Source organism: Nyctereutes procyonoides, unplaced genomic scaffold (genome assembly GCF_905146905.1).
Source record: "Nyctereutes procyonoides isolate TBG_1078 unplaced genomic scaffold, NYPRO_anot_genome, whole genome shotgun sequence".
NCBI lineage: Eukaryota > Metazoa > Chordata > Mammalia > Carnivora > Canidae > Nyctereutes > Nyctereutes procyonoides.
In genome coordinates this window covers 41308424-41322754 of record NW_026575049.1, presented here as the reverse complement: position 1 = coordinate 41322754, position 14331 = coordinate 41308424, and the positions used below count along the sequence as shown (strand labels likewise).

Genomic DNA, 14331 nt, shown 5'->3' with positions numbered 1-14331 from the left:
AGAGGGGAGTGGAAGTGGAGATGAAGTGGGAAGAAGCTCAAACCATACTTTTGTTGTTCTGCTATGTTAACCCACATTGCATCGTGCTCTAGCCCTCAGAATTAGAGCATCATGTTTATCACACACTTTCAAATATGCAGTGCCACTTGACTCACAGCATCAACCCTTTGGGTTCTGAAGAAAAGCAGGGAGAGTAGAGTTTGGATGGGAGGACAGAGGGGACCAAGATGGTAGCCTTAGATCTCTGGTTCTGGGTTTTCACTGGCTCTGCACTTTTCATTGGCTCATTATACCTTCCATTGCCTTGGCAAATCAAAGCTTTATTTTTGATTTTGGTGCATGCCTTCACTGTGACTCTGACTGGCCCAAACTGACCTCTTTCAAATCTCATGACCACCTGAAACACAAATGCTAAATGGTGGGGGTTTGGAAGGAGGTAATAAAATGAGGCATGAGATTAGTCAAGTAATGAGAAAATAAATCATTATCTTCCTTAATTTTTGGGCACATTCAAGGAACAGTAAAAACAAACAAATGAAAAGCTTATTATTATTTTTTATTACCACTCACATGTCTTTTATTTCTTTTTTCCTTTTGTACAACTTTGCCTCAATTGAGGGATAAAACTAGAAAAGGCAGAAGGGAATATGAAAGTGTAAACTTCCCCCCCCCCACACACACTGTAGCTTTATAATTGGCACGCGTACGTTTAAAGTATATAGCATGATGACTTAATATATGTATATACTACAAAATGATTACCACAATTAGGTTAGTTAACACATCAATCACATCCCACAGTGACTGTTGTATGTGTGGTAAGAACTTTTGAGATCTAATCCCTTAGAAACTTTCAAGTATGCAATACCATATTATTAACTATAGTCACCATACTGTACATTAAATCCCATAACTTATTCAATCATCTTATAGGGGAAGTTTGTACACTTGGCCACCTTTATCCATTTCCTTCATCTCCTCCCCTACCACCCCACAGCTCTCTGTGCCTGATAACAACTGGTCTACTCTGTTTTTATGACTTTGTTTTTTTTTTTTTAATAAGATTTTATTTATTCATTTGAGAGAGAGAGAGAGAGGGCAGGGGGGAGGAACAGAGAGAGAGAGAGGGACAAGCAGCCTCCACACTGAGCATGGAGCCCATCTTGGGGCTCGAGCCCATGACCCTGAGATCATGACCTGAGCCAAAATCAAGCATTGGACCTTAATGGACTGAGCCACCCAGGCGCCCCTATGACTTTGTTTTTTTTTTTTTAGTTCCCCTACATGAATGAGATCATACCATATTTGTTCAGAGTAGTAGAAGTGGTTCATGAAATTACTTGGATTTATTTTTATGGTTTAAACTGTTAAATTAAATAGATTCAGTTGATGGACTCCAGCATTTGCTTGGTTTTTCTGAAGAAGGTGCAGAATCAGTGGCCTGTCACTTTTTTCCTCGCTGCTGTCCAGCATGATGACCATCAATGACATATGGCTTTTGAGTCCTTCAAATGTGGCTAGTCTAAATTGAGATGTGCTCTAAGTTTAAAATCTACACCAGATTTTTAAGATTTAGTAGGAAAAGATTATAGAAATTCCCATTAATGATTTTTATATCGATTCCATGTTGACATGGAATTTGTTGAGTAAAATGAATACATTATGAAAATCAGCTTCACCAGTTTGTTTTTACACTTTTAACCGTGACTACTAGGAAATTTAAAAATATAAATATGACTTGTGTTATATATATTTATTAGCATTTTTCTCCAGGGCTCACCATTAGTTTTTGCTATTTGGATATTTGAAGACTTGTTGAAATATGTTTTTTTTTTCCCCCTCTTGATGAAGTAAAAGAAAAAAAAGAGCATGAAAAGATGGAGGAAAAAACAGAATAGAAATGCATTCCCTTCATCGATGTTAATCATGCTATTTATAAAGAACATTTCTTTGAGAGTAGGGGAGATTAGAAAGCAAAAGAGGAATAACTGAAGGGAAGGCAGAAGCAACTGTGAACAAAGGAAAAATGTTACCCCAAGATCCACATTTGGTGGTTGTGATATAAACTCTTCAAAACCTGGGTGAGGGATGGGACTCTCCCTGAGAACAAGTTGCCATAGCTATAGGAATGAGCAAAGTCCGTTGAAACAGATTCCCTGAGGTTGGATATTTCACATTTTTCACAAAGTGAGATTATATTTATTCAGTGTTCAAAATAATATATTTTTATGCCTCATCTTCTTATAAGTAAAAGAACATTAAGAACATCATAATCATCTATATGGGGAATATCATTCATATAATCCGTGAATTGTCAACCACAGGAGTGGTATATGATTCACTTACACAGTTTGTAATTAGGTATTTCCAGATATGGTAAGAATGCAGGAAATAGCATATGGGGTATTTCATAGTACCTGAAAACAGTATAAAAATTAAAAAGAGCTGTTACAATAAATGCCAGCATAAGAGAGTTTCATTTTGGGATCCCTTGGGAGTGGGTCGGTTAACCATCTGACTCTTGATTTTCAGCTCAGGTCATGATCTCAGAGTCTTGAGATCAAGCCCTGCGCTGTGCCGGGCATGAAGCCTGTTTTAATATTCTCTCTCTCTGCCTCGCCCCCCTCTCTCTTTCTCATAAAAAAAAAAAAAAGTTCGTTTCATTTTGTGAAACGCATTTTACGGATTACTTCTTAAGAGCAAATGAATAAAATGCTATAATTTAATTTGGGGCTTTCCTCACTGAAGGGCTTTCATGGCTCTTAGGTATGTCATTTTCAAGCACCTTTATTCTAGGGAACACATTTGGTATTTGCCTGGTGAATTTAAATTACATGCAACTTTAACAACTTCTCCTGAACTAAGGACCCCTTCCCTGAGATCTTTTTGAGGAATGGAGGTTCTAGATAATAACCAGCAACTGGATGATACTGGTTTTATTCTCATTTTTTCCTTTTGACTGTTTCTTTTTTTTTTTTTTCCTTTTGACTGTTTCTTAACCATTCTTAGTGTTTAAGTAAAAATGATTATGTCATTGTATCATTAGGTTACTCTTTGTCCCGAGCTAGCTAGCTAGCTATTTATTTATTTATTTATTTATTTATTTATTTATTTATTTTTCCAAGCTGACTATTTAAAGTAGAATTTCTCTCTTTCAGACTTCCAGGTGTAAGTAAATTGCAATAGTAAGGCTAAAATTATTTCCCAGTAATACATAGGCCAAAAGATTAGCAATAGGATTGTAAATCGGAAATGTAAATGTTGTGTAATTGCTGAGAAGTAATTACCTTTTTTGTCTTAATGAAAATCTTTTCAGAAAGCTGATACTGAGAGGACACGTGTAGGTACCTCCCAGCTAGTCCTTCTGAGTAGGACACCGGCCTTTGGACACAAGTTAGGGTGCCATTCCCTTCATCAGCGAGTTCAGCCATGGGAGTCAAGATGGGCTCTTTCAAGAATAGGATAGGTGCCCTAAGGAAACCTGCTTCTCTTTCACTTGCTTTAACAAATCTTGGTGTACTTCTCAGCAGTTCTCTGTGTGGGTGTAAACCCAGAGGCATTTTCTGTTAGTGTCTTAGGCACAGAGCAGCTGCGAGTCGCTCCTTTTGATGCTGTAGTGTGTTCTCTCAGTGTGCTTTCTTCTTTGCTGCCACTTTTCCCTTACATCAATCATATCTCAGGTCTTTTATGATGTTCCCAGGGGACCTGGTCAAGTGTCCAAGATTCTTTTTCCCATGTGCACCCTCACAGTTAATCCTCAGCTAGTCAAGAGAAGTCGAGTCACCTGGGATCGTTGTAAGCAGGAGCTCAAGCTCAGACAATAGAGGGAGGCTCTGTGTGAGCAAGGGAAACCCAGATCAAACCAGATTATTGGCTACTCAGGGAAGCGCAAATCAGACCAGGTTCATTGGCTCATATAAATAAATTCATTTTGGGGTGAATGGACCCCAGGCCAGAACTACTTCTCTCTGTGTCTCTTCTTCCTTCTGCTGGGCCAACCATCTCTAAAACATCAAACAAGGCTCACAGATTGGGCTTCATATCTCTGCAGCTCTTGTCACTACAGAGGACAGAGTTCTACCTGCCAGCTCCTGTCAAAGGACATTTCAAAGGAAGGATTGTGATTGGCTCAGGGATTTGGAGAGCTGTGATTGGATCAGATGGTGTCACTTGACCAGCCCTGTGGCGGTGAGAAGTACTGGTAGAAGGCAGTCAAGTTAAATTTACTTTGAGTGGACCAGCCTCATAATCTATGTTGAAGACAAGGTATCAGGGAAGCCTCAGTCCTTGGTGGGGGTTGGCCTGGTGATATATTGAGTTGAAGTCTCAGTGATGAAGAGAAGGGCACTATGTGTTGAGGCTGGTGTGGGGCTGAGGACTCCAAACTGAAAATCTCTGGTACATCCAGGGAGTGGAGCCTCAGGGTGCTGAGAAAGGTAGTAGAGGCTTGGCCTAGCTGTGTTTTGTTCTGTAGGTAGTTGAGAACTTTGGAAGCTTTGAGCAAAGAGGTGACACAATTGTACATCTGTTTCATAGTGAAGATTGGAGTGCCTCCAAAGCTTTCTTGCGTCATTACATAGAAAACTGATAGTGTTTTCATAGCACTCTGAAGTGACAGTGGCCGTCATGGCCTCGGGCTCATTGGATGCCCCCAGGGCCAGGGAATCCCTGTCTGGGTAGAAGGAGAGGGAAGAGCTGCTGGCAGCAGGGTGAAGGCACCCAGGTGGAGACACGTCAGGAAAGGAATGTGTACAGACTCCTACCTACTAATCCAGGCAAGAGGAGTTGGAGCCTGCACCCAGAACAAGTAATGGAAATTGGGAGAAGGGAAAGAAAAATTAGGTAGCAAAGTACAATGAAGTCCTCATATCTCATGTTGGCCCTTATTTTCACTCTTCAATAAAATTGTAAATAAAATGATTCAAGTTTCAGATCTCCCTCATTCACTTCTCCCCTGAACCTGCTGCCTATAACCCCTTTTGCTTTCCTCAGCCTTGGATGTATTTATGAATCACCTGGAAAGGTTGATACATCTACAGAAGTCCAGGGCCCAGCCAGAGATTCTGATTCTATAGGTCTGGGATGGAGCCCAGGAATTTGCATTTTTTTCCAAGAATTTCTAATAATTAAAGAAAAGCCAAAAAAAAAAAAAAAGAAAAAAGAAAGAAAATCCATACTTTTATAAAAGAAACACAAAGCCTTTGCCAACATTTTCCAACTAAAGTCAGTGGATTCTGTGGGTCCTTTGATGCTTTGTGTGTCATTACACTATTGACGGTGAGCTGTGATTCTGTATGTGCTCTTTCCATAAAATCATGACTGACTTAAATGTCAGTAAGTGAACTGTAAACATTAGTTGAATTGAGTTGAAACCTATAAAGAAGAAGAGACAAAAGATGTGGAAAATCTGGGAAATGGGCAAGACTATATGAATAATCAGGCATTTATCATAGTTTAAGTTTCTTTTTTTTTGTATTTTAAGAAAAGTTTAATTTTTATGCTTGGATCCTCTCAAAAACAAATTTTGGGGACCCCTGAGTGTCTTAGTCAGTTAAGTGTCCAACTCTTGATTTTGTCTCAGGTCATGATCTCAGGTCAGATCATGAGATTGAGCCTCATATTGGGCTCTGTGCTGGACATGGAACCTCCCTAAGATTCTCTCTCTCTCTCTCTCTCTCTCTCTCTCTCTCTCTCTGTGCCCCTGCCCCTACCCCACTCACATAGTCTCACTCTCTCAAAAACAGAACAAAACAAAACAAAGAAAAAACAAATTTTGTTTGCTTTTTTTTCATATATCAGACTCTCTCTTGGTTGTCAGGTTTCTTAGAAGAGGTGATCCATTATATGGTAAATTCATGCCCTGGAATAAGTAATTTACCTCACATAAGTGAATACTTTATTTTGAGAGCATACAGTTTACCCCGAGTTACCATAAGACCTGGCTTTAATCAATGCAGAGAAAGCTTTTTAATTGTCCTTTGTCATTCCTAATGCTTAACACTGATTAGTGGAGTATGCTTTCATATCTGGGAAAGTCTTTATTGAGAATATGCAACTCTATTTGGACCGTATTTGGACTGTCTACAATTGGATCCATACTTTTTAAGCTCATACATAGAGATAGAATAGGAGCAAAAGAACTTTGCAACATTCTTCTTATCTGTTTAACTCAAATTCTAAGCAGTTCTGATTACAGAAGACCTCTCCTCATCTGGGAATGGAAATTAGAGAATTGACCACACCTTAAAAAAATGAAAGCACTTGTATTTAGAAACTGAATTCCCTGAGGCATGGCCTCACCTCATGAACATAAACAGACAAGATACATATTGTTTATCCTCACAACCAGCAATCTGCTGTCTCTACCTGCCTTCAGTTTATTAATGCTGGTCCCTTTGGTTCTACAGATCACAGCCATCTAAATGAAGGATTCTGGACCTTCATTTAAACTAAAATCAGCCAGTATAATTTGAACCTGCATCTCAGTACCATGACATGCAGGGAACCATGGTAAGCGTAGATGAATGCTAGTCCTGCTCTTTCAATGCATACATTCTGGTAGAAGGAATGAACATCTATGGAAGAGTGGCTTCATGGACTGATGGGATGGACTCACGGAGTAGTACAGAGAAAAGTGTTTGTTGAAATTTTTCTATACAGAAATCGTCAAATGACAGATCATCTAAATACAAAGTCTATTTTTACCCCCCAAAGACACTGCTGAGATGGTATTAGCTGGCATGAATTTCTTGTGTGCTGTATATAGCATGACATAGCGATGAAGAAAACCTCAACTGCTGGTGAACGTAAAAACCACTAATTATAGTGCTTTAGCTTCTTGGTCTCTAAATTGGTGATAATCACCATACACTTATGTTGAGATGTGATGTGAGGTAAGGTAATAACAAAGCAGAAAGTACCCATGCATTCTGCACATACCTTACTTCCATGTGGCCCCACAGAATAGAAGCTGACACCTGTCAAAACAGAGACATATTTTGGGATATTTTGTGGGCCAGGTAGGTGCTACAATGGATTCTGCAAACAAAATGAAGACCAGTGCAGGAAATGAGTTGACTCCTGCTTCTAGTTTTGTGTCCCTCCAAATCTGTTCCCCATAATTCCTTCAGGGTTCTCTTTCTAAAACACAAAATCTGTCCACACCACAACACCATCCCCATGAACAATTCTTCAATGCAATCATTGATTCAAATCATATTAATGACCTGTTGGGCACTATGCTAAACATCAATGACACTTTTTTTTTCTCATGAAACTGTAAGTTGATTTGGGGAAATAGGCATTAATTATATGATCAAAGATAAACTCTCACTTTATCCCTCCAGCCTCTGGAATAAAGTTGAAACTCGTAAGCATGCATAGCGTATAGCTGTATCATTGTCATCATCTGGCCCCTACTTCCTTTCATCCTTGCCCTTTAACATTACCATCCCTCTCTTCTCTGGCTAACAGAATCAGTGCCCATTTCCTGAGTATGCCAACCTGTCTCTTGCTTTCTTTCAAGCCTTTGCACATGGCCGCTTCATTTTCTTGGCTTCCTGCTTGTTGAGCTCTTCACTTAGCCATGGAGATGTTGCTCAAAGGGACCCCCTTCTGTGGCAGAGGTAGTGGTTTCCTTCCTTGTGCTCCCAAAGCCTTGTTTCTCATCTCCATTGCTGACATTTGCACTGTTCTATCACGGTATTTTTGTGACCCTTTCTCTTCTGAGACGGTGAACCCTTGAAAGTAGAAGCTGTGTCTTACTTGATTTTATCTTCCTAGACCCCAGCACAGAACTCAACCCAGAGTAGATGCTAAGAAAATGTTGATTGATATTAAATGGTTCTTCATAATCCTATTAGCTAAATATGGAGACTAGTAAAGAGAGACATGCATGGAAAGAGGGGGACGACTCCATGACATAGGCAAGTAAAAGTAAGGTCATATTGCTAAAGGGCAATAGTTCTATATATGAAGGATCTTTAGAGTTAAGAAGTTCAACTGGAGGGGTGCCTGGGTGGCACAGTTGGTTGAGTGTCTGGCTTTTAATTTTGGCTCAGGTTGTCATCCCAGGGTCGTGAGATCCAGCCCTGCATTGGGCTCTGTGCTCGGTGCTGAGGCTGCTTCAGATTCTCTCTCCCTCTTTCACTCATGTGTGCATTCTCTCTCTCTCTCTCTCTCTCTCTCTCTCTCTCTCTTTCGGGAAAATAAATCTTTAAAGAAAAAAAATTAAACTCAAATTTTCTAAAATGTAAAGAGTCTCTTTAGGTTATTATTCTATTGTGGATATTATCTAACACATCGATGTTCAGAATGAAAAGCCATGGATTTCAGGCATGAAATCCTCATGAGTTTCCATTACTGATGGAGGAAGAAATCCCACTTCTCTGTAAAGACAGTGCTTCTGGGATATGCTTTGACATGACCTTGTCCCCAAGGACACTCCTGGCTAGGCACTTTGGACCCAGTGAGACTGAGGGCAGTCAGACACCAGCCAGCACCATTCCCATCTCATAAGTTTCATGTAGTTCTTTTAGAAAAATAAAGAAGAAGCAAATTTATGGTACCAAGACTAATAGCTGTAGATGATGATCAATGCAGAGGGAGAAAGGTTTCTATTCTTCTCTACTTCTGGGAGACTGTATTGTGTTTGCCTCCCTAACTGGTAGTTTTGTGTACTTGCGATGCTATTGCAGTGAGGTGGTTTGGCTTCAGGTCAGAGTATACCACAACAAAAAAACCTTTGCAATGAAAACACCTGCTGGCCTTTGCTTGAGGGACCACGTGCATTAAGCTGTATGTGGCAGACCAGAACAGGGACCTTTGGAGCCTTTGTCCCCAGCCTATAGAGCGCATCAATGTCGTAGACACGCCTAGGCTTCCTGAACGGGGCACTCCCAGATGCAGAGGCCTCTGGTACCCACTGGGGCCATTCTTCTCTCTGCAGGGTCTCACTGTGCTGGTAGGAAATAGCTTTAAGTTACAGCGAGGTGTCTGGCAGACATGAGCATCACCGCTGGTGTCACGTTAAGGACACAGAGCAGTGGAAATCGATCCTGTGGACATTCATGTAAAATTCATTTATTCTTTTTATTCTTACACCAAAGCTTTATTTTTGATAATTTCTGAGTAGAATTTTTATTGAATTGCTCACATAATGAACTGAAAATGACTCTTTACCCGTATGGTTTACGTTTTGCCCAGTGACTGATGGAAACATGGTCTTAGAGGGAAATGTTTATCATATACACAAAAACAATATTCTCCAGCCTTTCAAAAATCGCTTTTTGAATGATAAAAAGAAAAGCCAATGCCAGGAGGAAGAGAGGGAGATGGGGTAGTATGAAAAACATAGGGATTTAAACTCTAAAGCTGATGTTTTATTTTAAAAAATAAAAGGATTAGAAAGAGCTGGGTAGTGGGTACTTTGGTGTTTATTCTCTGTATTTGCCTCTAAGCTTAAATGCTTTGTAATAAAATCATTTGGAGGCACCTTTTGCATAGCATTAGAGCATGTCAGGAGGTAAAATGACCATTATAATTTATTTTTGTTACAAATCTTCAACTTGATAAAATTTAGGAGAGGCCCATTAGTTTGTGTTGCTGGGTATCTCTCTCTCTCTTTTTATAAAAACATATGCTTTAGAATCTTAATCAGTTTAATTGGGCTTTTGCCTTCATATTGGGTGAATCTTACTTTTTCAAGTCTGGTTAAGGAAAAATCAAACCAAGATATGAAAGGAGAAGATGTTCAAAACCGTAGTTAACAATGGTTTTTATTCCAGTGGGGGGCTGGCAAGATGCCCTAGTGTAGGCTTACTCAGAGATGCCACGTGCCGTTTTGCTCTCCCCTGTCTCTTATCTGCTGGTGGAGGTACAAGCCCTTTGACTTGAAGTCAGCATGACAGAGCATCTGTTAGCTGCTTCTGTCACCAAGCACACTGGAGCAGCCCTGGCCACGCTCCTCTGGAGACACGTACTTGATTGTGCCCATCACACCAGGGAGGTGAATCCAGCAATAGTGTGATCTGCTGAACATGGGCCCCTAAAGATTCTCATCCCTAGATCCTCCTTGTAAACATGTTACCTTAATGGAAGAAGGGACTTCGCAGGTGTGATTAAGTTAGAGTCTTGAGATGGGGAGATGACACTAGATTAGGTGAGTGGTGGGATAGCATCACACAGACACTGAGGAGAGGGTAGTAGGAAGGTCCAGGTCAGAGGGAGATGTGGCCAAGGAGGCAGAGGTGAGCTAAGGCATGGGAGCAGCCTCCAGACTGGAAAAAAGTGAGGAACAATCTCCCCGAGAGCCTCCAGAAGGCACAGAGCACCTTGATTTTAGCCCAGTGAAAGTGGTTTTAGACTGCTGACCCCTGAAAGTGAAAGGCAATAAGTCTGTGTTGTAGTCACTAAGTTCTGGCTGATTTCTTACTGCAGCTGATGGAACCTAATACAGAGAGTTTTGCACTTGAGAAAGGATGAGCAAGGGCTTGGCAGAGGAGTAAGACTTCTTCCCCATCAGAGGTAACCAGGCTCACTGAGAGCTTGGACGGGGCTCGGCGGTGCTGGCTTTGAGTCCAACTGCTTGAGTCAAAATCCTGGCACCACCATTTATTAGCAGTGTCATCTTGAATAAGTGGACCTCTGTCTGCCTTTGTTCTCTCATCTGTAAAATGGGAATGATAACAGAACTTGCTTCAGAGGCTTGTAATGAAGTTAACTGGCATAATCCACACCGAGCGCTTACATAGTACCTGGCACAGAGCAGGGGTGCTATAAAGGTTGACTGTTATTATATAAGCCCTCGGCTATTCAAGGCTTTGCCCTGTGTTTGTGGTTGCTGAAATTTATTGGCTTATGTAATAAGGCACTCATTCTTTTGGGAACCACATGAATTATGCATTCTTCCCTCATAAACACCCAAAAGAAGTACCCACTCATTCTGGGGGCAGTGACATCTTGGCTAAATGCACAAGTCCTGACCTGGTGGGGTCTTTGTTTTCTCTTAATAGGGGCACACAAACAAAGTTATATTTGTTTGTGTGTATGAAACCGATCTTTTTCTTGCGGGGAAATATGTTCATGATTACCTGTTTAGGTCTTCACTCAGAGAGCCCTTGGGTTTGTGTTCTTCTTCCTTTCCTTGTGCTTGCAGTAGGAGGATTTTCCTAACATAAAAATAAAATCTCAGGGTAAGGAGGACTACATGCAGTGTTTGGGAGCAGGGTGCATTTAGGGTCATTGTAGCTCTGAAGTTACGAGATTGGGGAAAACTTGACAGATCATGACCAGTAGTTGGCTTATAGCATGGTGATCACTCATGGAAGGCAGACGCTCACTCAAATTCTGTCTTCCTTCACCTAGAACACCTTCTGATAATGAAGTCCTCTGGTACTTTCTAATATCCCTGTCTATGTATATATTTTTTTACCATTTAACTTTTCTTTCATCATGATAAGTGTACTCTTTAATGCCCTATGTTCCCCATCCCCACACCTGCCTCCCCTCCAGTAACCATCAGTTTGTTTTCTATAGTTATGAGTCTGTTTCTTGTTCCCCATCCCCACACCTGCCTCCCCTCCAGTAACCATCAGTTTGTTTTCTATAGTTATGAGTCTGTTTCTTGGTTTGTCTCTTTGTCTTTTTTTATCCTTTGCTTGTTTGTTTCTTAAATTCCACATATGAGTGAAACATATGGTATTTGTCTTTCTCTGACTGACTTATTTGGCTTAACATTATACTCTCTATCTCCATCCATGTCGTTGCAAATGGCAAGAGTTCATTCATTGTTATGGCTGAGGACTATTTGATTGTATGTACATACCACCTCTTCTTTATGCATTCATCTATTGATGGACACTTGGGCTGCTTCCATAGTTTGGCTATTGTGAATAATGGTACTATAAACACGGGGATGCATGTATCCCTTTGAATTAGTGTTTCTGTATTTTTAAGGTAAATGCCAACTAGTGTGATTCCTGGGTCATAGAATAGTTCTATTTTTAACTCTCTGAGGAACCTCCATGCTAGTTTCCGGAGTGGCTGTACCAGTTTGGCTTCCTACCAACAGTACGTGGTAGGTTCCCCTTTCTCCACATCCTTGCCAAACCTGTTATTTCTTATGGTTTTGATTTTAGCCATTCTGACAGGTGTGAGGTGATATCTCATTGTGGTTTTGATTTGCATTTTCCTGATGATCAGTCGTGTTGAGCATTTTTTCATGTGTCTGCTGGCCATTTGTATGTCATCTTTGGATAAATGTCTGTTCATGTCTTCTGCCCATTTATAATTGGGTTATTTGTTTTGGGGGTATTGATATATAAGTAAAATATATATAACTTCTTTATATATTTTGGATACTAACCCTTTATTGGCTGTGCCATTTGCAGACATCTCCCATTTAGCAGGTGGCCCTTTAGTTTTATTGATTGCTTTCTTCCTTGTTCAGAAACTTTTCATTTTGATAGTCTCAGTATTTTTTGTTTTTTTACTTTTTATTTGCCTTGCCTCAGGAGATATATCTAGACAAATGTTGCTAGCTGATACCAGCTGATGTCTGGTATCAGTGTCTCTTTAGAGAGAACCTGGGAGGGCAGCCCTGGTGGCTCAGCCGTTTAGCGCTGCCTTCAGCCCAGGGCATGATCCTGGAGACCTGGGATCGAGTCCTACGTCAGGCTCCCTGTTTGGAGCCTGCTTCTCCCTCTGCCTGTGTCTCTGCCTCTCTCTCTCTCTCTCTCTCTCTCTCTCTCTCTCTGTCTCTCATGAATGAGTAAATAAAATCTTAAAAAAAAAAAAAGAACCTGGGATGAGCTGTCAGCCACCTCATACTGAATTTCCCTCTGTAGGGACTTTTGAGATGGTCAGGGGAGCATTTCAGACAGAGAGGAGCTTATGCACAGAATGAGGCAAGAAGATAGCAAAGAGCAGGGCGTATTGGGGAAATTATAGTTGAGGCATATGGTGTATGCTGGGTGGAGAGGGAGTAGGAGGTGAAACTGGATTTGTCTACTGAGGGAAGAGTGTGAAGAGCTTCAGATGTCCACCTTAGGAGTGTGGCTGTGACCTTAGAGCCCTTCCCTTACCAGAATGCGCACATGCTCTATTAAAATAGATATGGTTGGAGGGGAAATCAGAGCTCTGTGGTCCTGGAGTTTTGGAGATTATGGGAGAAACAGGAAAAAAAAAGTTTCTTTTCTTTGGGTGTTCTCAGAACCTGTGAATACATTGTGAATTTTCCAGAAGTGGAAACAAAGGCACTGGGATTAAAAAAAAAAAAAAGAGTTAGTGCGTCCAAGAGATACTCAGGATGCAGGGTAAAAAACAATTGGTGACCAATGAGATGGTGGCAGGTGGGGGGGGCACAGGAGAGGTGTGGCAAGGGAGAAAAGGCATGAGACTAGTTTCAAGTTTAGGCTTTTAGGCAATGCCTTAGCATTTTTGGCACTAGAGGGATGGAGAAGATGAAACTGCTTTTATAGGAAGTTAGTAGGTTTTGAGTTTATTGTGGACTGCTTTCTTTGTGATGTTGGCAGGTGCCGATGCCCACAGACTACAAAGCTGGGTGGAGCCGAGAATTTCAAACCAATTGGTACTGATGAAGACTTCTAGAATTAGGTCCCAACGATGCAAATCACATTCATTTATACAAGTCAACCAGTCATGTTCTAGTGACGGGTGGAAGGGTAGAGGCCTCACTTAGCTCTTAAATGCTGACTGTTACATGCCGATTAGGCCCGTTGTCATGTTTATATAGAAGCTGTATCTTCTCTTGCAGGATCACTGCTTGTGCAATGACTATGAATAAGTATGTGGAAGAAAACGTATCTCAAAAGTCCTACACAACCATCAAGTATTTCATGAAGATGCTGAGCAGTGTCAGCGAGACCCTGATCTTCATCTTCATGGGCGTGTCCACTGTCGGGAAGAACCACGAGTGGAACTGGGCCTTCGTGTGCTTCACACTTGCCTTCTGTCTCATCTGGAGAGCACTGGGTAATGGTGCTTGTTTCCCAAAGGGATATCTGGCAACACTCACTAGAAGAATGGGGCTTGCTTCTTCTCGTGGCTTGCCCTTGGCTGCTGCTACTTCATCTTCTTCCTCTCCCTCTCCTCCCCATCTCCCCCATTCCACATGGATTCTTTTCATCCCCAAGTATCTTCATGACTCTGCCATCTGAATGACCTCCCTTGGCCTCCTTGAGTTCACGTTTTCACCCGTTATCCCAGAACAACAAACACCAAGGAAGGGTGAAAAGACTGTGGGGCTTGTCCTGTCACAGAAGCGCAGAGAATGAGTCTCACTGGTTTTGTGTTCTGGACTCACACCATCTG

General features: G+C 41.2%; 1 protein-coding gene across 1 annotated transcript in view; it reads left to right on the top strand.

The window, feature by feature from the left end:
- Positions 1–14331, top strand: part of SLC9A2 (solute carrier family 9 member A2) — a 94194-nt gene that overhangs the window by 48212 nt on the left and 31651 nt on the right. Inside the window, exon 4 of the mRNA XM_055328233.1 lies at positions 13775–13992. Within this exon, the coding sequence (XP_055184208.1) occupies positions 13775–13992 (218 nt within the window). The remainder of the gene's footprint in view (positions 1–13774; positions 13993–14331) is intronic.